At 37.2% G+C, this 27,186-nt stretch overlaps 1 protein-coding gene across 1 annotated transcript in view; it reads left to right on the top strand.

Annotated features, from left to right (window-relative positions):
• The window catches only part of LOC145766855 (uncharacterized), a 59,359-nt gene that overhangs the window by 17,128 nt on the left and 15,045 nt on the right, over positions 1-27,186 (top strand). Inside the window, exons 5-9 of the mRNA XM_082578557.1 lie at positions 10,705-10,893; positions 17,637-17,816; positions 18,258-18,419; positions 20,894-21,070; positions 23,509-23,685. Coding sequence (XP_082434683.1) covers positions 10,705-10,893; positions 17,637-17,816; positions 18,258-18,419; positions 20,894-21,070; positions 23,509-23,685 — 885 coding nt within the window. The remainder of the gene's footprint in view (positions 1-10,704; positions 10,894-17,636; positions 17,817-18,257; positions 18,420-20,893; positions 21,071-23,508; positions 23,686-27,186) is intronic.

The following is a 27,186-nucleotide window of genomic DNA, read 5'->3' on the forward strand; positions in this document are numbered from 1 at the left end:
CAAAATAGTCACTCCTTGATCTACAACAGCTGGTGCTGTTCGCCCTGACAAGGTGCTCGGTCTGGGGGTGCCATTCTGATGATTGTTCTTCCGCACGATAACTTTATAGCGACAGTTGTAGCAAGTTTAGTTTGGTGTCTTGGTGTCAATTGGTAGCAATTGGTGTCTTGAGCGGTTGACTTGGAAAATTGGTGTCTTGAGCGGTTAACTTGGAAGATTGGTGTCTTGAGCAGTTGACTTGAAAGATTGGTGTCTTGAGCGGTTGACTTGGAAGATTGGTGTCTTGAGCGGTTGAGTTGGAAGATTAGTGTCTTGAGCGGTTGACTTAGAAGATTGGTGTCTTGAGCGGTGGACTTGGAAGGTTGGTGTTTTGAGCGGTTGACTTGGAAGATTGGTATCTTGACCGGTTGACTTGGAAGATTGGTGTCTTGAGCGGTTGACTTGGAACATTGGTGTCTTGAGCGGTTGACTTGGAACATTGGTGTCTTGAGCGGTTGACTTGGAAGATTGGTGTCTTGAGCGGTTGACTTGGAAGATTGGTATCTTGACTGGTTGACTTGGAAGATTGGTGTTTTGAGCGGTTTACTTGGAAGATTGGTGTCTTGAGCGGTTGACTTGGAAGATTGGTGTCTTGAGCGGTTGACTTGGAACATTGGTGTCTTGAGCGGTTGACTTGAAAGATTGGTGTCTTGAGCGGTTGGCTTGGAAGATTGGTATCTTGACTGGTTGACTTGGAAGATTGGTGTCTTGAGCGATTTACTTGGAAGATTGGTGTCTTGAATAGTATTGCGGTAATGAGATAAGGTTCGGCGTTGGGACCGGAAGAAACTTTTGTAACAATCGTCTTCCCGGAAGCTGATTATCGTGGCCAGTCCTTGCAAAGGGCAAGTCCTTGCCTACATGTTAAGCTGGTTACGTCGTTAGTCAAATTTGCCAGATGTGCACTAGCAGGGTTGTTGATGCGGTATCCCCAGTCGACGTGTTGGCAGTTAAAATCACCGTCATAAAAGCAGGGATAGTGATACACTGGGGTAGTGGCAGTGGCGGCTCGTGCCATGGGGCTGCAGGGCTGCAGCCCCCCCTGAAAGAAAGAGAAAAAAGGGAAGATATGTTTTCCTCTGTGTTTGTCCGACCCGATTACTTTTTTCACTTATGGATTGCGGATTGAAAATTAAAATATTTAAAAATTTGTTTGGAAACATGGCTTTGGGACAACATTCTTTGCAGCCCCAGATTTTGGATTTCAAGTGCTCTGATTGGCTAAAAAATATCCTTGAAGCTCCACCTCTTTTGGTATTTTACAGAATACATAACAGCAATTTTTGAATCTGTTGGGGCTGCATGGAAAACAGCCCCCCCCCTAACCGAATAATTCTACAGACTTTTTAAAGTTAAGTTTTGTTTCGCAGAGTAGCGATGAGACATGACTGTAAATGTGATAGCTGTAGGATTAGGGTATTCAACAGGTTATAGGATGTACCGGTACTAGGGCAAGAAAACAACAGTGCTAGGACAAGAAACAATAGTGCTAGGACAAGAAACAATAACTTACACTGGATCTCGAACCTCAATCGTCTTAGGCTACTGTGTGACTGTGATGTGCAGTCTGACCATAAAAAGAGCTCAACACCTGCTCTCCTGGGCCACATCGAAACCTGCTTTTGCCTGAGGATGGGTTTCTTTTATGTCCGGTTTTCTTTATCCATCCTATTATTGTTATTACAAAGTGGCTATTTTTACACACTTGTTGCCATAGTTACAATCAGGTGTTGCCAGAGTTAGGATTAAAGTTAGGTAGGGTTAATTAAGGTAAGGGTTAGAGTTAGGAATAAGGTTAGGGTTTTGATCTTTGCCCAGTTTTGATCTTTGCATGTGACTCCATGCTGCTGAGGGTTGGTATAGTATTTTCTAGGGCAAGGAACGATAATTGTTTCCACTCAGTGATCCGTCAGGAGTGATAGATAGTTAAGTTAGGTGCTTCACTAGTGTCTGCCCTCTAGGTCTAGTACCGGTATGCTGCAGAAATGCATCTACATGAATGATTTATCTTCTGAATTAAACGGTCTTTCTGTTGGCTGCTGCATTGGCAACTCCTGTCTTCAATCATTTAATGTATGCTGAAGGCTTGTGTTGTTTTGCATCAAGTGTCAAGGGACTCCAGAAACTCATCAATGTTTGTCAAATGTATGTAGTTTCTCATGACATTATATTTAATTGCAACAAAACTGTTGGTGTTTTATATAAAGCCTAGATGTTGAAATTTGGCTATAATCCGATCATATATAATACGGTATTTAAATAAAAATCGTATCTGCTTTGAGACCCTTGAAATATATTGGAGTAATAATTAACGCTTCTACCTGATGATAAAGACATGAAACGACAATTACGGTCATTGTATTGTTCTGAAAACATGTTGAAAGCAAGGGTTCCAAACGTTTGATTGCTGTTAAAAATGTGTTGTTTCGTTCCTATTGTATGCCTTTATATGCCTGTCAACTATGGTGTAACTATCTTCTATCCAGTAGTAATCGCTTACGTGTTGGATACAATAATTGTTACAGAATGTTGTTTAATCTGCAGAGACGATGCAGCATCACCTCTGCATTCGTTGATAACAATATCACCATTTTTCAAGCTTTCATTTGTAAAAAATTATATCAGTTTGTAACCCGCTGTAACTTGTCTTCCAACCAATGGATATATGAACTAATGCGAACAGACTGTTACACTCAATCTTTGTATTTGGTACATTACGACTCAGCTCTTCGGAGTTGAGTATCTGCTTTGTTTCTACTTTCATCTTGAGTCTGATGCAAATAAATAAAAAAAAAAATCATATATATATGGATACTCTTATTTTGACTCTGAATCTACCTTCATTTAAAAAAATTGACAATGATTTCATTTGTCTTAACAGGTTTATGCTATAATAATTTACACTTTAATTGGAACATTTTGCAATTTATATACAATGGATAATTCTGTAATGCCATTGAAAAAAATTAGGTTTTCCCAGTTGTCTCTGCAAGAAAAACTTAGCATCAAAGCACAAGGAAGACCCACTCCAAACCTTGACATTTCCCAATCATCCACCAGTAGAGGTAACCCTTATGCAAGGAAGTTTAACAGAAATGTGTATGATGATCATGACTGGCTGTGTGGCTGCAACAGTGAAAATGCTTTCTTTTGCTTTCCCTGTTTACTGTTTGGTGGAGATCAAGAACATTCCTGGACCAAAGTAGGTGTGAAAGACCTGAAACATCTCAGTAGAAAGACAGAGAAGCATAGTAGATCAACTTTCCACATGAACAATACTTTGAGTCTTTCAGTGCTTGGCAGAGTTAATATTGCTACACTTATAGATTCTGGATATCAACTCTCCATTACTAAACATAATGAAGAAGTAACGAAGAACAGAACAGTATTGTCAAAGATTATAGATTGTATAAAATTTTGTGGCAGATTTGAATTGCCATTAAGGGGACATGATGAAAGTCAAGGCTCAAAAAATCCTGGTGTGTTCATGAGGTTAATTGATTTTGCTTCCAATCTTGACTCACGCTTCCAAAATCATTTTAATTCTGCAAAGGTATTCAAAGGTACATCCAAAACTATTCAAAATGAGCTTTTGGAAACGATTCTTGAGCTTTGCAAAAGCAAAATTAAAGAAGAAATATCACAGTCTGAATTTGTAGCAATCATGTGTGATGAAACTACTGACATCTCAGAGAAGACACAGATGGTGATTGTACTACGGTATGAAAGTCATGGGAAGCCTGTTGAAAGATTTTGGGTTTTTTTTAATCCTGCTAACCAGACAGCAGAAGCTCTGTCTTCAATCCTATTTCAGGAACTTAAAGTTTTGCTTGGGAGCAATACATCCAAACTTGTAGCACAAACTTATGATGGTGCTGCTGCTATGAGTGGTGCAAGAAATGGTGTGCAATCAAGAATCAAGCAAGTATATAGCAATGCACTGCACACTTTGTCCATTGTTATGCACACCAGCTAAACTTGGTTATACAAAAAGCCACTTCGCAGAATACCAGTGTCAGAGTCTTTTTTAACAGTCTTTCGGGAATCCCAAGTTTTTTCTCCAAATCTCCTCAAAGAATGGCTGCTTTGGACCAAGTTGCTCAAAGGCGTATTCCTCGCCCATCAGCAACACGATGGAATTTTAAAAGCAGGACGGTGAATGCTGTATCGGAGGTAAAAGACGCACTTATAGAATGCTGCTCAACTTTGGAACAAAGCAACTCTTCGATGACTGGCTTTGCTGCTGCTGGTATAAAACGAATGCTCATAGATCCAAAATTTGTGTTTTGGTTAGATTTCTTTTCGAAAATCATGCCTCATGTTGACATACTGTTTGCTCAGCTGCAGTCTGTGGAGCTTGAGTCATTCAAAGTGCAGTGCTCTCTGGATAATTTTCTGTCAGCAATACAAAGAATAAGGGAAGGCATTGCTGCAGACAATGAGTCACCTTCACCCACACGGAGAATGCCTGAATCCCAAATCATTGATGCTAAAGAAGTATGTGATGTTGTCTTAATGCAGTGTCAAGAAAGGTTCAAGTTCACCAATCATCTTGAAGCAAGCACTTTATTTAATTTGAAAAATGCTTCACAATATGCAAGACAGTTTCCAGAAAAAGCTTTAGAAAAATGTTGTGAAGCATACCCTATGTTAATCAAAGACAAGCTCAAACCGGAGCTGTCTGTTCTCTATTCTAGAAATGACATGCATTCAGTGAGTGGACTTGTGCAGCTGCTTTCGTTGCTAAACCTGGAAGGAATGCAATCAACTTTTTCTGAAGTAATAAAGCTAGCTAAAATTCTACTTACCACTCCAATGTCAACAGCAGAACCAGAACGTTGCTTTTCATCACTGAAAAGGATTAAAACCTTTTCCCGCAGCACCATGTGTACTGAAAGACTTTCTGCATTAGCCATGGTGTCAATAGAAAATCGCTTAATAACTGAAACCAAAGATTTCAACGAGAGGGTAATTGACCATTTTGCCATGGCAAAAAGTCGCCGAATGGAATTCATCTATAAATAAAGGTCCGCTGTCCTTTATATGTGATGCTCAGTAATGTGTAGCAAAGAGTAAATGTGGCACCTATGGCTTGAGCGAGATCAATGGTTATAATTACAATATGTGTGTGTGTATTTGTTTGTTTTTGTAATGTTAGGTTCAGTCGTGTTCTCATTGCTTTAAGAATTGGCGCTCCAATTGTTTCTGGAATGAGGAGGCGACTGATTCTTAACTAATTCATCTACTTGTTTTAAAGTGTCAGGTTTGGTGGCCGTGCTTAACTATATTTATCGATGCATATACCGCAATATTAGATCCTTTCATGCACGTCTTAAACCATTAAGGTTTTGCCACCTTTTCCTTTTGTTGGTTTTGTTACTGTATTTCTTTTTTACAATATCATTTCTTTTGCATTCTGACAAAGAAAAATAATTTGAATTGAACTGAATTATACTTGCCATCCAGTGGGCATTTACACTTGTGATAGAATTGAGATTTTGTCTTTGTCCTTCTGTATTGTGATACATGCAGGGTTGCTAGCTGGCTTCAGCTGGCAAAAGATAATTTTTGTAGGAAAGAATAAAAAATGTTAACTTCCAAGCATTTTTAGTTCTGGAGCAGTGGGTGCATACATGCAGGGTGCTCCAAAAAAGATGTAGCTACGGTTATACTACATGTATACTGCAATATACTGTGTGTGTGCGAAGATTATGTACTTTGTAATGAGATCGTTTTTAACTGCAAAAAGTCGTTTGCTATGTATTTTCTAACTAATCACTTAAAGTTAAATTTAAATCCAATTTCACGGCTCAACGGAAGTCAAATCAAATCTGTAGATAGCGTCAGATACTTGGGTGTATTTCTTGACACGGCAATGTGTGATGACAAGGATATAAACCGACAAGTACGATCATTATACTGTTTTACCAATAAATTAAAATTTTACAAGAGCTCCAGTGAAGTTAAAAATGTTCTCTTCCGTTCATATTGTACCCCAATGTATGCATGTCACCATGGGAAAATTATCACCAACGTGAATTAATCGCTTGCGTGTTGCATTCAATAATGCATTTAGAATTATTCACCATTTGCCCAAACATTATAGCGTAGGCTACGTGAACATCAAGTCTTGTGTAACATTGTATGTCATATAACATTTGATGCATTACAACGGAAAAGGGCCTTTTTTTTGTTGGGTAATGTGAATCATCGTCAAACTCTATTGTTGATTCCCTGATAAGGTATGACTGCTATCGTAACTCAAACTACCTCCTTCATTATAATACCACTATGTAGGCTATGCCGTTACCTAGCCTTGATGGCTGCTATGGCACAGCAGTGATATCAACATTCATCGATTGATAAAGTTTAAATTTCTTTTTATAGTTGGGTGTTTGAACAGATTAAGTATGATATTTCATTTTGAATATTGATTTTTGTTTCGCATGTTTAATTTGTGTGATATGGATCGCATGATCTGAAATGGACGCTTGATTAATAAATTAATTGCTTACTTCAGCGTCATTCCTGTGAATGTACTTCTGTTTGTCTTTTGTTTCTGTGTATTTTTTTGTGTGGATCGTATGTGGACAATCGTGTCCGATGCCGGCGATCGACAATAAATATTTGCAGACAACAAACTGAGCGAACTATTGAGAAAACGACGAAGTGCATAGAACATAGTTTGATTTGTATTTAGCACTGATTTTGAATATAAAAATTTGAAATATTAGTATTTTTCAAGCTCTACAGCAGCATTTTTGACTGTTATTCCACTCCCAAATTTCTTTTGAAAATGCTCTCAAAATGCACCAAATTAAATGTAATTGTAAAAAATTTTCTGGGGGAGGCCCCCCAGACCCCCCGCCGTGGGTGTCGCCTTCGGCGACACGCCCGCAAGGTTCGCCTGATATCGCCCTCCAACAATTCTTGGATATGCTGTCTTGCAGCCCCCCCAATTCAGGAGGCCACCAGCCGCCACTGGGTAGTGGTACAGTGAAATTACAGTGAATGGTGAAGGAGGTGAACTGTAAATGTTAAAAATTTGTTGCTGTTGACGTCCACTCTTAACCATATAATATCTGAGTCCCAAAGGAATTGTTCGACCAAACTCCAGTTCAGCTTCTCATCAACAAATGATTAGAATTGATCTAACTACTCAGTAACTTGGAATCACTAGCTTGTGTGCGCTGTACCAGTGGGTCTTCTGGAGAATTATGACAAGGGCTGTTTGTTGTTGAGCAATTTTTTATTCGATGTTGATTTTATTTTGTTGTCGTTAACTTGATTTTAAAAAGTAACAGGACTTCACTACGAAGAGGTTGACAACATGGGTCACTTTATGACAGCATTAATCAATCTTTACTGATTTCACGTGCGGATCGTCTAACGCCGTAATAGTATTTCCATTTGCCATGCCGAATGGAACATTGTAAATTACTCCACATGCTTCAGGTGGTCTCTTAGTGTGGGCGGCGATAAGGATGTTGATGGTGTTTCCATCATTTAATGTATTCGTTTTGAAAATAATATCCACTTGGCTTGGATTTGCACTTACGAGAAGTCCTCTATCATGCATCGCAGAACACGATATTTAAGGACCTATTAGATGTTGGAGACATCTGTAAATAGCTGAAAAATAAATTATATGTTTGGGGGTTGCATCTCGTATTCATTTAATTTAAGCAAAGGCCTAACTGAAGTAGTAATAACATTTTTTTGTGATTGCCTTCTATGTCACGATCTTCCTCGGACTTCATCCGCTTTCGTTTCAGAAACGGAGTCTTGTTCTTGTTTTCTATGTCGTTTATTTCCAGTTTGGTTGGATTAATTGACTATTCAATTACAAATGAACAACACAAACTCGTGTTTAAAACTCGACAGTCTACTCTGTCACACAACAGCACAAGTTCCGAAAATTCTTTTCAAAACCAATTCTACAATAATAATATTGTTGACGTGGCTTTCGTGGCTATACTAACCTTCATGCAAATTTAAACCAGTTTACTGCTTTTAGTTGTGATTCTATGAACGTCCGTAATTATATCTTGTGTCACAGGTTTCTGGACTTTACAAATATGCGAAACTAGCAGAATTGAATTTAAAAGAAACTTACAATTTTATTTTCCGTTTGAACTATGTTCCTTTATGTTGTTGTTATCTAAAAATACTACCATACATTTATTTTAGTAAAGTACAAATAATTATATTAAGGAATCGATTCAATCTATTCCTGACAATGCCGATTTTGAAACGTCTGACCAGTCAACAAGTGATGAACCAAACCAAAAACTTGATACAATAGATCCGGAACATGCCAAGGAATTCCAAACAACCATACAAGAAGACGATACCATTCAAACGACGTTGCCAATTCAGAGCACACAAAAAGAGGTAAAATAACTTCAGTTTGGTAAAGAAACAGGTCACTGTTGTTGCAACTGAAAGAAAGCAGTTTTTTTGGCAAGTTGATTTTTGGACGTGGGTCAAGTCGACACTAGCACTTTGTGCTCATGTTGTAGTATCCCGCTCGGTGGATGGCTGAGTTTTATCGTTAACCTACCAGTTTAGCCTGACTCTCACCACAAGTATAAACTACAGTCAGCATAAAATGTTGTAATATGAAAGAAAATAGTTAACAAGTCGCAAACAGCATAATTTTAACAGAAACTGACCAATAGGAAGCAATTTAAACTAAAGTTTACTTACCACCATCGCGCTACCTGACACCACATAAAAGGAAACAGCTAGACACCAACCACGAAGTGGTGCGCATTACTGTCACATCGCTTCGGGAAAAAATAATAGTAAATGGAAAAGGGGTAAAACATAAAATGAAAGCAATCGTCCTCAACATATGTAACTCAAAAACTTCGCAAGATAAATCAAAAATTTGATAAACTGCAGATAATTTATTTGGCAACGTGACATTGGAAACCTTCTGGAATTTGTTTAAAAGCACAACTTGAAGGTACAAAATATTTCATGCTGGTGATATTTATAATTTCAACTTGAGAAATCGTTTTATTGTGTGTCATTTAATTAGGCTTGAACGCTAACTCTTTTTTTAGTACGATTTTAATCTTTCACGTAAATGAAATCGTTGTTAGCGTCCCATTTGCGTTGCGTTTGCTTGTTGTTTTTCCCGACCCGTAGTAATCATCTTTTCAACGTTCGTAACTAAATCTTAGTGTAATTTACAGTTGCTATTAAATCACTGAACAAAAGTTTTCATGTAATTTTTGAGCCACACGTTGTAGATTACACTTTTTCAAATGTACTTGTCGTCGTCGTGAGAGCCTCTGGGGACCAGGATCCATCCTTTACACGGTACGATGTTCTCGGACTACAGAGGAAGGCTACTAGAGAGCAGCCAGTCTTTGGTTTCATCATCCATGACGTGGAACCTTCCACTCCGTTAGGTGGCTTGAAGATGGTACAGTCATTGATGGTGTGGTCTGCGATCTGTTCCTCGGCACCACATTCACAGGAGGAAGAAGAAGCCATTCCCTATTGGTGCATGGTTAAGCGGAAAAGCCCGACGCCCTTACAGAAAAGGTTGAGGCGCACCCATACCTGACTTTGTAGGGTCAGGCCAATGGGGCGTATGTCAGCATCGGAAATGAACAAATGGAGTCTGGCGGTAATTGATTTATATTCTTAATTTCATTTATGGTCCTCACAAGTAGCCGCAGAGATGTTTTGTTCATCAGCTTCGTTGATCAGAAGTTGTGCAGCTGGCACAAAGGGTGTCTTGATTTCAGTCGACGGGGGTGATCTTGTGGTACGTCTACCAGTGCCCGTCTAAGCTCCAGTGCCCGTCTACCGAGGGACAGAATGCAAGGCTTCTTCGCGACGAAGCTCAGCAGGTTGGATGCCAGCAAGGATGGGGATTTTGTTCAATGGTTCCTGACGCAGGCATCCGTTCACTGTGCACAGGGCACTGTTTATGGCAGTGTCGATGTTATGGCAGTGATCACTGCTTTACCAAACAAGTGCACAGTACTCTGCAGAAGAGTAAACAAGGGCTAAGGCTGCTATACGCAAAGTGTCAGCCCTTGCCCCCAGCTGGAGCCTGCCAGGAGCTTGAGTAGCGTAACGCGAAATGTCAGTTTTGTGCGCAGCGACACCAAATGGTGGCGGTATGTGAGCGATCTTTCCAATATCTCCCCAAGATATTTTGGTTCGGGGCAGAAGGTCAGAGGTTTTCATTTGTTCTGAATGTGTAGCTCACGATCAGCTACCGGATTGTGGAGATGGAAAGCTGCTGCCACAGTTTTGGTTTCGCAGAGTTTCAGTCGCCAGTTCTGGAGATAAGCTGAAAGGGTTTTAATATCCTGTCTCAAGATGTCTTCTAGATTTTCTCACGACTTTGTGGAATGGAAAATTGCCAGGTCTTCTGCATAAGCGTAGTTTGCGGAGAGCGCTTGGGAGGTCGTAGGTGAAGACGTTGAAAAGAAGTGGAGGCAGGACCAATCACTGTGGGACACGGTTTTTCAGACGTCTCAGTCTGTTTCGCTGTCAGTTGTACATACATATATATTCTATTTAAATAAGGACCTTCTGGTGATCCTCTTTTTAGTGTGAAACAGGCTGTCAAGGGTTTAGACAGTAATAACTATTTGATTGCATTTATATATGTATCATTTTTTTTATCAGTTCCAGAAACGTTCTCAGAGCGAGATTTTCGTAAGTCCTGAAAAAGTGGAAGAAAGCATTGAAGAAGCTATAAACTTTTTCAAAGCACAAGCAGAAAAGATTGACAGAGAAGTTGTTAAACCATTCTTTGAACCACTAAAGCACTTTCTACATCAAACTTGCTCTCATTTTATAAACCAAGAAAGAATCCAGACAGTAAGATGGTTCGTTCTACTGTACATTTGTATTGACGTAATATTTAAAGCTTACTTCAGTAAACATATTATTTTTTCGCATGTTTTTGTTTGTATCCTGATGAATTTCTTAATGCCACAAAGGTTGCTATTTTTAAATAGTATAACAGCTACTGTACTAATCACTAAAAGCCTTATCAGACTATATTCCTCTTATCGGGATAATAAAAAGGTTTTTATTCTAATTTCCATCAAGGTTATGTGACCGTGCCATATTTTTAAGCTGATTTCACGTTTCAGTATTAGGCACGTTACAACGTTCGCGTTTTAAGAACCTTCTGATGATCCCAATTAAGGTGAAACAGCCTGCTGAAAGTTTTAAGGACAGTAAGTAGTAGCTATACTTGATGTAATTAGCTTTGCTTGGCCTTACTGCTTAGCATTGAGCATTTCGTTGTTTGTTTTTGTTTAAATTGTACAGTACAACATGTAGTTAACATAGTAATTGTCCATGTCAGTTTTAGTAAAATTACAGAAAACGGTGTCCTCAGCGCAATCTAAATTCTAAATAATTGTTCACCAAGTAGGGAGATTGGGGACCAATGAGGCGCCTGACCAGTGAGACACTGCCTTTTCTTGAACCATGATGAACATAACTGAATGAACCAAACTGAAATAACTGAACTGAACTGTTGCATGTGGAACCGAGATACTAGTCAGTAGTCAATGTCGTTCACTTTAGATTGATGGCAAAAAATTTTTTTCTGTAATTGTAGCATGACATCTAAAGCGATTTTTCACTTTTTGAAATAAGCAGAAATGGTCAGATTTCTTTTGTGGTTTTGATTTAGTAGTAAATTTGTAGAAAGTAGTTTTTAGATTGGTTTAGTCTTAATAACTTGTACTTTGCAAAAACTGTGAAGTTATTTTTTTACAAGTTTTAGATGAGGAAAAATATTTCAAAAAGACTATCATCAGGTACGTGTGAGACCTTTTGTTCAAGAAACTATGTGACATTGTAACACACGGTATATAACGTGTAGCCTGCGTATGCAACATATAAATTCTAACACAGTATGATGGTGTTGACAAATCTCATGTCTTAAAAGAGTCGTAGGACATGTAAAAAATTTTATTATGTATTTTATTGTGTCTTTAGTGGTGTTTATTTTGTAAAGCTTTGTTTGAGAGTTTGCTTTGTTGAACCATAGAGATATAAAACAGAGTAACCTTAGCGGGTTTAACATACTTTTTTACACATAAAAAATAAACACTTTTACACTCAACCGGCAGTTATTCGCCTGTAGCTCATCGTTCCTTTTGTGTGTGTTCTAATTGTTTGTCCAATGCCTGCAGTTTGCACCTGATATGTTCTGTTTCCCACAGTATAATTTACTCGTAATCATTCTTGTATCATTTCTTCAGTTTTTGCTTTTCAGTCCAGAGTGTCGCTACAGTTATAGTGCAAAGTCAAATTTATCTTACGATTTTTCATTTTATGTATATTGCAGATTTAATTCGTGATGAGGACACACGTACCTGTCGAAAACGTTTGAGTTCATTTTAATTATGTTGTATTTTTGTGTGTAAAAAAGTATGTTAAACCTGCTAAGGTTACTCTGTATTATTTCTCTTTATTTTGTAAGTTTGAGAGTTTTACTGAGTGAATTCATTAAACACTATTTACTTCAACGTTTGCTTTTAACATAAAATCTCACAACAATGCTTTGTAATGCATTAGTGCATGCATGAAAGCAATGTAAAAATATAGTTTTATTTAAAAATAGGTTCTTGTTGCACTAAATGCTCTTCTAAAGTGTCCCGTTGATGTCTTTTGGATATCTGATAAGTTGTTTAAGTTAGGCACTAATGAAGCACCATCATGCCGCATGTCATGCTTACTAAAAAACATGAAAACATTAAAAAAATTGTTAAAACATTTTGAAATATGAGTAAAAAGTGAAATTATATAAGAATTGTAGTTTAGTTCCACATTGTTAGCAAAGATTTATTAAAGAAAAATATACCTTTGTCTCACTGGTTCCTGATCTCCCCTAAAGTAAAAGGAAGAAAACCAACAACAACAACAACAACAACAAACAAGCAACTCTGACCATGATGTGTAGTCCAAAACTACAGCAAACACTGAGTAAATAGAGCAATTCAAAGGCAATGTTATAACTAGCTTTGCAAACTTTGGTTTTTAAGTTTAATATCGTTGATAAAAAACATTTGTAGCTGTAATATGTCAATCTATTAGTATTAAAGTTCAAAACGACAACTACTCTTTTTATTAAAAAAAAGGGGCGATTACTAATAATGGTCGTCGTTAATATTATAGTATTCACATTTTTCTCAAATACTCTTTTTATATTTTCAAGTTAATAAATACTTTGCGGAGGGAATTTTATAACGTGAACAAATTATTGTAGTTACACAATGTTAAGTAATCCAATATTCCAATAATCTGGCCGAATAAACTAACCTGTATAAACTAATAAGTTACCTTTTTGTACTTCATTATTTCAACCGTTTCTTCTCTAGTTCACAAGTCAAGGGGCTCTCTCGTTTACCACACTTGCATAGTGTTCAGTTCAGTTGTTTTTATTTCTGACCATAATATCAAAAACAATACACGTCAACATAGCAAAGGTGGAGAAAAAGGTAGAAGTGACAAAACGCGAACGTTAAAACGTGCTTGTGACCGAAGTAAGCTATTGAGTTGAAAAAAATTTGGCACGGTCGCAACACCTTCAGAAAAATTTAAGATATAAAGGGAAAATAAAAAAGGAAAATGTTACAAACAAAAAGAACAAATAAACAACATATATTTAGGCTATAGCTTTATTAGCCCACATAGCTTTAGCTGATATATTTAAGATTTGTATGGACAGTTGCTATGAAGAGCGGCCATGGTGCGTTATCAAGAGTGCTGATGGTCGTGAGGGGAACACGTCTTAATGCGTTTAGCTAATAACAAAGAAAAGCAAGGCAGGCAAAGAAAACCCCACAAAGAAATCCTACATGATAAACCAAGAGTGGAGCAACCATTCTATTGATTGGTTTTCCAGTTCTTGCAGACCATAGCCTACACACCAGAGTTGTACAGGAACCGGATCGGATTTGAATCTTGTTTTTTTTTTAAAGGAAACAGAATCCGGATTGGATCCAGACCCTAAATTTTTATTTTTATTTTCTTAAATTGTGTACACAAAGATACAAAATTTTGATGAGCTCCTAGAAACCTTACCAATCTCGGAGAAAGTTTTGAATTGGTTCATTGCTTTTGTGGCAACACTCAAATTTTGATCAGGTCAAAATTAGGGTTTGTAAAACAGTTTTGAATTTTTCCAAAATCAGTAGTGTTGCTGTTGTATTTTTACTGTGTCATAGGCATGGGATCCAGGAGTGCATTTTTGATTTTTTGTTCAAATAAAGTGCAACCGCACCCTCAAACTTTTCAATTAGTCGAAAATTTGGTCAAATTTGATAAAAATTTGGAACTTTGATCGTTAAACATTTATCCTCAGAAAACTCATAACTTTCCCAAAACCTAATCAATGCCAGTATCATTTTTTTACGTGACTCGTAGAAACGGCAAAGCCTCTTGAAGAAGCTATTCTAGAGAGTCTTGCAATCAAGGAAGAGATCGTTTTTTTTTTAAAGGCAGAATTCTGCAGAGATGTACGTATACGCCACAAATTCTACGCCGTAGACTTGCGGCGTAGACTTTTGCTTACGCTAACGCTTACAGCCACATTTTTTTGGATAGTTGTCGCTTGAGGCTACGCCGTAAAGTTCTGGCGGTTTTTTAGAGTATAGCGTCAACGTATACTTTTTAATGTCTTAGCTGTTGTTCGCATTTTTTTTCTTTTTTTTTCCAACGAAAGCTTTCCAAAATACATTTGTTCTCCATTTATACCTTATATACTACAACACGCCAATACCTTCCAACGCTGCAGTTGAAGGAATGTTTTCAATGAGCAAAGACATATTTGAAACCAAACGCAGCAAAATGTCAGATGAACACTATAGCGCACCCAGCATGGGGCTAAGGGGGCTCAAGCTCCCCCCCCAAACCCGCCACCAAAATTAGGTTTTTGTATGTTCTCCATTTATACCTTTTGCTTACAGGTTAGATATGAATAAGTACTGGAGGAATAAGTAAAATTGCGACAACATCGATACAGGGTCATCAATATAATTAACTTTACAACTTCAAATAACTGTACTTAACAAATGGTAGACAATATTTGAGTAATAGACATATAATATTGTTGTCAAACAAATAACTATTTAGGAAAAACAAGTTTAACTCAATGTGTCAGGTCTGGGGATGAAGGAGGCCATTCTTCCTTGGAAATGAAGAACGGCACATTTGCTGAAAACCAGTTTTGCGTTCTCTTAGCTCCATGTAAAGGGGCAGAATCTTGTTGAAATGACGAACTACGTTTTTTGCAGTGTTTTTTTGCCCAAGGCAACAATGAACCCTCAAGAATATCATTTCGGTATAGTTTTCTTGTTTCAATTTCACTCCTTGATCCACAAAAATCAATGGACTCCTTCCTGATTCGTTGACTACGGGCCAGACCATTACAGATACCGCCCCTTGTCTCCGAGTGATTACTCGGGGCTCCACGTCACCATCTCTTGACCAAACACGATCATTCTGACTGTTAAAATGATGCTGGACATCAAATTTCTTTTCATCGCTGAACACAAGGTTTGGTAGCGTGCCTCCTCTTTCTATGCGTGGTAGCAGAATTCTGGCTCTGGAGAGACGTTTCTCAATGGTATTGGCATTTAGCAACTGTTTCTTCATGTGTTTGAATGGGCTTATCTTCAAATCCTTTTTGAGAACTGTAAACATGGTTCCATAGGCCACGTTCGCCTCCTTTGCCAGTTTTTTAATGGATCTCTTGGGATTTCTTAGCACCTTTTCTTTGGCTGCTTTTATCAATTTTGAAGTTCTGACGCTTGTAGGCTACCTTGGCCAGGTCGATTTTTGACACTTCCAGTTTCTTTGTGCCTTTTGAGAGTTCTCCAGACCAACATTCTGTTAATTTTTAAGTCCTTGCAAAATTACTCCTTGACTTGCCCGACTTAAAGTGCTCTACAATAGCTATTCTTTTATTCAAATTTTCATTCATGGCCTATAAAATTTAGGCCAAAAAATATATAAATTGACAAATATTTAATTAATTAACATTGTAACGCTAAATATTGATGCTAAATATAGTTGTTTGAAAGTTGCAACGTTAATTATTGATGACCCTCTATAGACTCTGTGCGATCATAAGTGATGGTTTGCTCTGCTTCGTAGTCAAATGTTTAAATCAATATTTTTCCAAATGAGCTTGAACGCTCCGCTGGACCCCTGTCACAGGTATCGGCAACAGGTGGGTTATAGGCCATGAGGATCTTTAAATATTAATCAAAGGGATTGGCATAGGCTTATTGTCGCAAATCACTCGGCCGACATTTCTGAATTAGCCCCCCCCTAATTTTTTTTTCTGGGTGCACTACTGGATGAACACTTTCAGGTGCTTGTGTTTCTTTGTGGAAATTCAAAATAAAACTTGTTTGATTCGAGTGGTTTATACCGTGTGAATGTTTGGCACCTAGCAAACAAAATGAATTTACGCTGGTGTATGCGCTGACGCTGACGCCGCCAACTTTTTTTTAAAGTTACGTTAAAGTATACGGCGTATGGTTTTTCGAACGTTTGCGTATACGCTAACGGCGTCAATATTTTTTTGTATACGCGTACATCACTGTAATTCTGATGTTGTGAATTGTCATCATTGCACACTGCGAAATAGCCCTTGGAACTGCGTGTCCTACTTCACTATTTCAAATCTTTAACATTTTTAAAATTGTTCCAACGTGATTCTGTATTGCGGAGGCAGCAGGAAATAATGTTGTACAGTATAATGCCATGCAGCTAAATGTAATAAATGAGTAGAAAAGAGTGAATGAATAGCCTACACCTTGAATGAAACATTTAAACTTTTTCCGATAAAAATCTTTCTCACACTTTGTCAGAAATCATTGGTTTCTAGATATCAAACCTTGGATTTCGGGTAGCAAAAGCACCATTAAAGAAACCCGGATTGGAACCACTAGTCACAATACATTAATTTCGCCTACAGCGCCAACAAACAGCTCACGTCATTAAGAATAAAGTAAAAAAAACGCCTGTACCTGCTGAGTTTGTCGCCAGTTCTGGAGATAAGCTGAGAGGTTTTTCATGTCCTGGCTCAAGATGACTGTTAAGTTGGAACCAGGACCGATCCCTGTGGGACGCCGTTTTTCAAGCGTCTCAGTCTGCTTCGTCGTGAGTTGCTGGTGGTAGTGGTGAAGCTTTGATTCCTGACAGGTTCCATAATCATATGGACCATACGTCGGCCAGGAAGCAGGTGAAGCAGCTTGCAAATATGACCTCTGCGCCATACGATGTCATATAGGCAGCCGTGAGATCTGGAAAGACAGCACCGACCTTCTCTTTGTTCAAAGCAGTCTTCGATGTCTTGGGTCAAGAGTGTAACCTGATCTACGTTTTTTCCGCACCGGAACCCAGCTTGCTCCTTTGGAAGGAACGTATCTATGACTGAGCTGACGCGGACATAGATCAGCCTTCAGCATAACGTAAAAGTGCGATATTTTGTATCACCATATCACTGTTTTATATCCCAGGTAATGCAAGTTATCACTTAAAATGTTTGTCATATTTAAGCTTAAAATACTAATATCTGCATTAATTAGACCAAGCAAAGGATCTCCAAAAATGAAGATTTTCAAGCAACCGACCAATTGCTTAGTAATGAACTGATGGACACATCAGAAACAATTGATCCAAAACACGATGAAGGACTTGAAGCAATTAAACCAAAAAACGAAAATAATATTCAAGCTGCATCGACATCTGGCAACCCACAAAACGAGGTGAAATAACTTTTGCTGATGTGATCTAACCAGTTTTAATTTTAAAAAATAGATAAATAGACATTTATTATTTACACAAAAACATCTATAGGTAATAAGAGTTTGGAAAGCTCTTTTTCTAAATTAGTGCTAAGTTAAGTGAAGTTTTTGTACTTGGCACATATTAGCCATTGAAATAATAAAAATGAGCATTTTTTGATTTTTAAGAAACAACACAACCGAAAGCATATTATTTTAACTTACAAAAAGTTAAGAAGAGAATAGTTTAGCGATATCAACGTTGTGGCAAAATAATAAGTGCTAGCTGTATTCCATGGTCCTACTTGTAATAGAAATAAAGTTTTAACTTGTTTTCAAAATTGGCGTTTGATGAACTTGGTTTAAAAATCATTTGAACGTATGAGTTATTTTTATTCTAAAGTACAAGTATTTATTACGTAGTCTTGTCAAATCGGTAGTGGAAATACCAACCATCAAAAATCGAATGAGTGGACAAACGATAAACCACCAAAAAGAGTTGAAGCTTTCCTTTCAGAATACACTAAGGATTTCCAAAGAAATAAACAAGAGAAAGATAAAATTATGACGGATGTATGGACAAAGGTGATGCCAAAGGTCATGCAAACATATATATCGTTAAGAAAGAGTGAAAATAAAGCAATTGTATAAATGTATAATCTAACCTGCATCACTGAGTGTTAATCAACATTTCATATATATTTATACATACCTACTGCACTGAGGAGGCCGGAAGGTCGAAACGGTGTGCACTGTCTGCAGTTATGGACGCTCTCGGCTTATGCTGATTGAGCTCTTTACTGGAGGCACCTTGCTGTGCATTGCGCAAAGCTCACTGCTTACAGTTTGAGCACTTTGGCAAGGTTAGTGGTAGTACCATTTTTGGAGCTTATATTCCACAAATGGGAAACGTCACATGGAGGCATATCTCCGTGGCCATACCCAGTGTACCTTTATTACAATAAGTACTATAAGTTGCGCGAGAAAATAAAGAAAAAAATATACAAAAAGTGCTCAATGCCAAGCAAAAAGCCAAGCAGATCAAATTGCATATTTTGATATATAAATATTATATATAGTTTCGGGAGAGAGTTTGCTTTTTTGTACCAAAGACAGACAAGACACAACAATACCACAAGGTTGAGCATTACAATAGTATATTTTTTTACATATTTAGAAATAGTTTAACATTCAAACGTTTTCGGCTTAACTTAAGCCCTTTTGCAGATTCCTGATGAGAGCTTAAGTTAAGGCGAAAACGTTTGAATGTTAAACTATTTCTAAATATGTAAAAAATATACTGTTGTAATGCTCAATCCTGTGGTATTGTTGTGTCTTGCTTGTCTTTGATACAACAAATATTATATAACTGCAGACAGTGCACACCTTTTCCACCTTCTGGCCTCCTCAATGAGGTAGGTACACTGGGTATGGACACGGAGATATATACTGTAACTTCGTGTGACGTTTTCCCATTTGTGGAACACAAACTCCAAAAAATAGTACCACCGCCAACCTTACCAAAGTGTTCAAACGGCAAGCAGTGAGCTTTGCGCAATCTCTCTCAACCCTTGACAGCCTGTTTCACCCTAAAAGTAGGATCATCAGAAGGTCCTTATTCAAATAGAAAATATAAGCGTGACCAATGATATAATAAAATAATAAATAAAGTAATATAATATTAAATAATATAAATATAATAATAACAATATCATAAAATAAATTAATACACGTATAATAATAGCGTGACTTAATTCGCTCTGCTGGCCTTTTTGTTTGGCGTTGAGCACTTTTTGTAGCATTAACAGTATTTATTGTTTATATATAAAATTATATAATATTAGCCTATATATATTATATAAAACTTTGGTAGAGAGTTTACTTTGTTGAACCATAGAGAAATAAAACATAGTAACTTTAGCAGGTTTAGCATACTTTATTTCACACAAAATATAACACAATTAAAATAAACTCAAACGTTTTCGACACGTACGTGTGTCCTCATCAGGAATTAATTCTGCAATACATAAAATAAAAAATCGTAAGATAAATTTGACTATGCACTGTAACTGTAACGACACTCTGGACTGAAAGCAAAAACTGAACAAATGATACGAGAATGATTGCGAGTAAATTATGCGGTGGGAAACAGATCACGTGAGGTGTAGACTACAGGCATTGGACAAAACAATTAGAACACACACAAAAGGAACGATGAGCCACAGGCGAATAACTGCCGGTTGAGAGATGGATTGTTACGTTTGATTCTTAAGGCTTCCATGATCTTAGTCTGAAAATCAGATCTGCCTCGAGAGATGATTTTAAATTGGTCGATCGAGGCATTGTCAGTGCACGTTTCACAAGAGGCGATGTGCTCTTTAATTGCACTTTTAGTTGTTAAGTTTGGGTTTAAGTGCTCCCCGGCCCTTGTCAACAAATGTATGGTTGACATACCAATGTATGTCTGGTTTGCGTCACGCAAACAACTAAATTTATACACAACATTTGAAGAAAGAGCAAAGGGGGTAGGCGACTTCAGTTGAAAATATTGGTGCACTTGAAATGTTTGACACACAGGATGAATGTCACATGAAAATTTCTTTTTTATAAGTTTAGCTAGGTTTTTCGCAAAAATTGTATATATCATATATTTATATGTATTACTTTATTATGAAAAGCGATTGTAAAACTTGACACGATTCTACAACAGAATCGCTTTTTTATTGTTTGAGTCTCGTGCTCTGAGTTGAAGTGTACGTAATCGATTACCATACAAAGTTTGTGGACAAGAAAGCAAACATGCCTGGTTCTTGTGTCAGGAAGGAGCAAACGTTTCATGTTTGAAAATGAGTTTGTATAAATTAATGTCATAGTAGTTGCAATACAAGAACAGAATGGAATTATTTTTCACTCAAACTCTTGTTTGGTATTTCATTAAAATAGTCACTAAATAACAAAATAACATCTTTCAGAACCATTGCATCTTGTACGCACTTTTTTGTTAATCATATTTTTCAGTTTAAAAATATACGTTATTTTTTATGTTGTTCATACCAAAGCTTCTTAACAAAGAAGATCTTCAAGAAACTGACGAATTGTCAAATGATGAACTGTTACAAAGGTCAACAACAGCTCATCCAACACTGGCCGAGGAGCTCCAAACAAACGAACAAGAAGTAAACAATGATGTTCACATTGAATCAACCAGCTTAAAGGTTGACAATACACACCAAGAGGTAAGCTAAACTACTCTTGTTTTAGTTACTAATGCCAAACAAGATTACCACTAAGTAGAGTATTCAACGATAAATCATCACCTAATTTTACTTTATTAATTTGGGAACCAAGGAAGCCTATGTGCGTATTGAAACTAACTTTATCGTTTCTACCAGTAGTAGCAACATTCATTTGATGAAACGGGTACAACATCGTCAGGGTACCCCCACCTCTTCATTGATGCTAGTGATGTTAGCCTAACTGCCAGCACGTCGACTAAGGCTACCGCATCACCAGCCCTGCTGGTGCAAGTTTTGCTAACTGGGCATCAAGCAACAACTATCCCCCAACAATGCCCAACAACTATGCCCCATCTATACCCAATTAAGTTCGTGGCGTTGAAATACATCAACACAGTTTAACTGAATTGATTTCACTCGCGTCTCATTGGTGTTTCATCAAAACAGCCACAAAACAGTTTGTTTGCAAGCCTCTTTCAGAACCGCTGCTGCTTATATTGCATTGCAATTTTTTTCTGTAATTGTTTGTTTTTTTTGTAATAACTTTAAACATATTTTATCTTGTCCAAATCAAAGCTTTTTAACAAGGGAGATCTTCAAGGAACTGACGAATTTGCAAATGATGAGCTGTTACAAAAGTCAGCAATAATTCTTCTAAACCTGGCCGAGGAACTCGAAATAAACAAACAAGACAAAAAAAGTGATTTTCACACTGAATCAACCAGCTTAAAGGTTGACAATACACACAAAGAGGCAAGCTAAACTACTCTTGTTTTCAGTCACTAATGCCAAACAAGATTACCACTGAGTTGAGCATTCAATACTAACATAGGCCAACTAAAAATGTTTTTACGGTGAACATTGTAGTGCAGATATGGAGCAAGCGTAAGCAATAATGGTGATCATAGACAATCGATTACATGCATAACGTATTCGCAATCGTAATAGATTGTAGAAACAACGTTATCCTGTTACCAGATCGATTATGTTGTTGGTAGTAACCCACATTGAAATAATATTATGCACCGATTATTCTGAACCATAGAGAAATAAAACATAGTAGGCCTAACTTTAGCAGGTTTAGCATACTTTATTTCACACAAAATATAACATAATTAAATAAAATAAACTCAAACGTTTTCGACACGTACGTGTGTCCTCATCAGGAATTAAATCTGCAATACATAAAATGAAAAATCGTAAGATAAATTTGACTATGCACTGTAACTATAACGACACTCTGGACTGAAAGCACAAACTGAACAAATGATACGAGAATGATTGCGAGTAAATTATGCGGTGGGAAACAGATCACGTGAGGTGTAGACTACAGGCATTGGACAAAACAATTAGAACACACACGAAAGGAACGATGAGCCACAGGCGAATAACTGCCGGTTGAGAGATGGATTGTTATGTTTGATTCTTAAGGCTTCCATGATCTTAGTCTGAAAATCAGATCTGCCTCGAGAGATGATTTTAAATTGGTCGATCGAGACATTGTCAGTGCACGTTTCAATTAAATGCAATTAAAGAGCACATCGCCTCTTGTGAAACGTGCACTGACAATGTCTCGATCGACCAATTTAAAATCATCTCTCGAGGCAGATCTGATTTTCAGACTAAGATCATGGAAGCCTTAAGAATCAAACGTAACAATCCATCACTCAACCGGCAGTTAACCGGCAGTTGTTCCTTTTGTGTGTGTTCTGATTGCTTGTTCAATGCCTGTAGTCTACACCTCACGTGATCTGTTTCCCACCGCATAATTTACTCGCAATCATTCTCGTATCATTTGTTCAGTTTTTGCTTTCAGTCCAGAGTGTCGTTACAGTTACAGTGCATAGTCAAATTTATCTTACGATTTTTTATTTTATGTATTGCAGAATTAATTCCTGATGAGGACACACGTACGTGTCGAAAACGTTTGAGTTTATTTTATTTAATTATGTTATATTTTGTGTGAAATAAAGTATGCTAAACCCGCTAAAGTTACTATGTTTTATTTCTCTATGGTTCAACAAAGCAAACTCTCTACCAAAGCTTTATGATTTTTCTGAAATAAATTAAAGTAGATTTAGATTTAGATTACCAATTAATTAAGAAAACAACATTCCCAGTTATTGCACGTTAATGCAAAAAAACATGCGTAGGCTACATGCCTTAATTAGCAGGAAAAGCCGAGTAACAAAATTCCTTCTCCTTAATACCACACATTTTAAACATTTAAATTGTAAACTAGAATTGTACAGAGACATAATATAATTGAATTTTGTTTTCATTCAACTTTTTGTTAATGTTTCATCAAAATAGCCACAGAAACGCTTTTCTTGCAAGCATCTTTTATAGTCATTGCATGTATTGTATGTACTTTTGTCTGTAACCATTCTTTTTTTTTTTAATAAATTTAAACATTTTTTACGTTGTCCATACCAAAGCTTCTTAACAAAGAAACTTCTCAAGAAACTGACGAATTGGCAAACGATGAACTGTTGCAAAAGTTAACAATAACTCATTCAACACTGGCCGAGGAGCTCCAAACAAACGAACAAGAAGTGAACAATGATTTTCACATTGAATCAACCAGCTTAAAGGTTGACAATACACACAAAGAGGTAAGCTAAACTAGTAAAACTACCCTTTTTTTAGTCACTGATGTCAAACAAGATTACCACTGAGTTGAGTATTGAATAATACTGTAATTAATCGTAACTTAATCGTGTTTTGTTAATTTGGAAACCAATGAAACATATGCATTTAGAAAAAAATCAAGTCAAACGTTTTCCACATGTAGCCTACATGTGTCCTCATCAGGAATTACTTAAATCTGCAAGATACAGTACATAAAAGAAAAATTATAAGATAAATCGGACTATGCACTATAACTATAACGACACTCCGGACTGAAAAGCAAAAACTGAATAAGTGATTCAAGAATGATGACGAGTAAATTATATGGCGGAAACAGATCACATGAGGTGTAAAGTACAGGCATGTGAAAAACAATTAGAACACAAACAAAAGAAACGATGAGCCACAGGCGAATAACAGCGGGTTGAGAGACGGATTATTACGTTGGATTTTTAAGGCTTCCATGATATTAGTCTGAAACTCAGATCTGCCTCAAGAGATGATTTTAAATTGGTCGATCGAGACATTGCCAGTGCACGTTACACAAAAAGCGATGGGCTCTTTAATTGCACTTTTAGTTGTTGAGTATGGGTTTAACTGCTCTTCGGCCCTTATCAAAAAATATCTGGTTTGTTAATATATGTCACGCAAACAACTAACTTGATACACAACATTCGAAAAAAAAGCAAAGGGGGTAGGTGACTTTAGTTGAAATTATTGATGCTTTTTGAATGTTCTATACTCAAGGATAAATGTCACATGAAAATTTTTTATTTTTTTGTAAGTTCAGCTAAGTTTTTTGCAAAACTTGTTGAATCATTTTCCTAAAAAGGGTATACTAATAAAAAAAAACTAAAATCTGTGTCCTTTGGTTTATCAGCCATGACGGTGTTTAAGACTTTATTGAAAAATTGAGAAGGATATCCATTTAAATAAGACATGTTTTTCAATTTCTTGATTTCTTTCTGAAAACTCATAATCAGAACACACCGAACGAGCACGAGATAACAGGCACAAGATTAAACTAGACTTCCATTTGTTAGGGCACAGAGCGTTATAATTTAAAAGCAAGCCAGCTTTGATAAATCAGTGTACAAGTGTAGGTTACTAGTAACCAGTGTAGGCTACCAATATACCAGTAACCAGTGACCAGCGTGCCAGTAGACAGTGAACTTAAACTTAACAACCAAAAGTGCAAATAAAGATCACATCTCCTCTTGTGTAAAATGCACTGAAAATGTCTCGATCGACCAACTTAACCCATTTACGGCCGGTGTCCTTTTAAAAGGACATCGTTTTGGATGCATCAGTATTGCATCATCTTATTTTGATTGAATCATTTTAGACTTTCTAGTAGTTGTTTAGGGTCTGTTTTGGAAGGTGTTGATAAATATTCGCGAACAACGTACTTTTTCTGAATTTTGTGAAAGTTTGAAAATTGTTGAAAAATGAGAAGAGCCGGATGAAGTGAAGTGAGGAGGAACATGCATGTTTTACTACCTATTGGTAATAGATATGAATTATGTTTCTTCATAGTTTGACACTTTATAATATTGTGCTTCCTACTACACTCTAACTTGTGTAAGGTTTTGCTTCTTTTATTTGTTTATTTTGCTTTATATTTATTGTTGCCTTTTAAAAGGACACCGGCCACATGGCCACATTTTTTTGCTTGTTTGTAACACTGTCAAAGAATATTGAACATCGTGTAAAAGCAGCACATTGCGCCTATGGAAGACTTAACCATCGTGTTTTCAACAACCATGCTATATCTATCCGCACAAAATTATGGTCCTCCTGGCAGTCGTTCTATCCACTCTTCTCTATGCTTGTGAAACCTGGACATTATACCGCCGTGACATCAAACGTCTTGAAAATTTTCAGCAGAGGAAAGAAACTGGGTCAAATGCTAGGCACTCGTTGGGACAATTGTCTCACCAAAGATGCATTCCTTGATCGCGCTAGGTTGCCCAGTTCAGAAGCCACCATATTGCAACACTGCCTTCGCTGGACAGGACATGTCATGAGAGGGACAACGAGGAGGGACAACTAGAGACAGGAAACCTCCCCCAGAAGACCAAAAATGAGATACAAAGATCAGCTGAAAGTCTCCCTCAACCATGCAAACATTGATCTGGATTCATGGGAAAGCCTTGCTAGTGACAGATTACTCTGGAGAAAAAGATCTAAGGAAGGCACAGAAGTTTTAAAAAAAAAAGGATACAAAAAGCCCAAGAAAAACAAACACTAGAAAAGCTAAAACTACCACGTCCATCCCTCCATACAATCCATACCCCCCATACAATATGACTTTTGCCTACGTCTTTTCCATCATAGATTGGCCTCCAAAGCCATATATGACATCATCATCCAAAGCCAAATTCGATTTAATGACGAAACCAATGCTCGGTCAGGAGCTGGAGCCGACGACTGTCAGTGGCGTATCGCTATGGTTTGTGCCGCCCGCGGCGGACCATGATTTTGCACCCCTGAACGCGTGAAGTAGGAACAAGCAAATAGAATTCGAGCCAAATCCGTTTCAAAAAATATTTTTACTATGCTTTTTTCGTTTAGGTTTAAAAATATTCTGCCGCTACAAGCTTCCTACCGGGGGGAAGACTGCCTAATGGGGGGGGGGGCACCTTCCCACTAGCTACGCCGATGGTTATCGTGAATATAATATGCTCAATTGTTCATACAATAACTTTAAAACTTCCTTCAAGAAAGATCTGACAAATTTCTACCGAAACAAACACCTTCTTGTGTTAAGGTATCGCGAGATTTACATTTGACTATGTGGCCGGTGTCCTTTTAAAAGGCAAACAAAAAAATGCATCAAAAAAGCAAAAATCGTCAAATTTTTTTAAACTAATTCAAAAGTTATGGCAATACAACTTTGTGGCTGAAATATTTCCTAAAAAGAGCAATGGGAACTTGTGGCGGCTTTTAATGGGTTAATATCATCTCTCAAGGCAGATCTGAATTTCAGACTAGGATCATTGAGGATTAGGATCATGAGAATCCAACGTAATAATCCGTCTCTCAATCCACAGTTATTTGCCTGTGGCTCATCGTTATTTTTGTGTGTGTTTTAATTGGTTGTCACATGCCTGCACTTTAAACCCCATGTGATCTGTTTTCCGCCGTATAATTTACTCGTAATTATTCTTGCATCATTTGGTCAGTTTGTGCTTTTAGCTCTGGAGTGTCGTTACAGTTATAGTGCATAATCAGATTTATCTTATAATAATTTTTTTATTTTGTGTAGCCTCCTATATTGCAGATTTAAGTAATTCCTGATCGCTTCGCCTTCGCCTTCGTATGTCTAAATTCTATGAAATCTGAGACAAGACTTCCAACACCAAATCCGCTTTTAATTCCATTCTATATGCAACATGAATTGCTGTATATCTAGATTTCGATTATTAAACTCTTTTCAGTACAGCTTGAATAGCGAATGCATAAACACTACAATGAACCAGTGT

This window comes from Aplidium turbinatum, chromosome 3, assembly GCF_918807975.1.
Source record: "Aplidium turbinatum chromosome 3, kaAplTurb1.1, whole genome shotgun sequence".
In the NCBI taxonomy this organism is placed as follows: domain Eukaryota; kingdom Metazoa; phylum Chordata; class Ascidiacea; order Aplousobranchia; family Polyclinidae; genus Aplidium; species Aplidium turbinatum.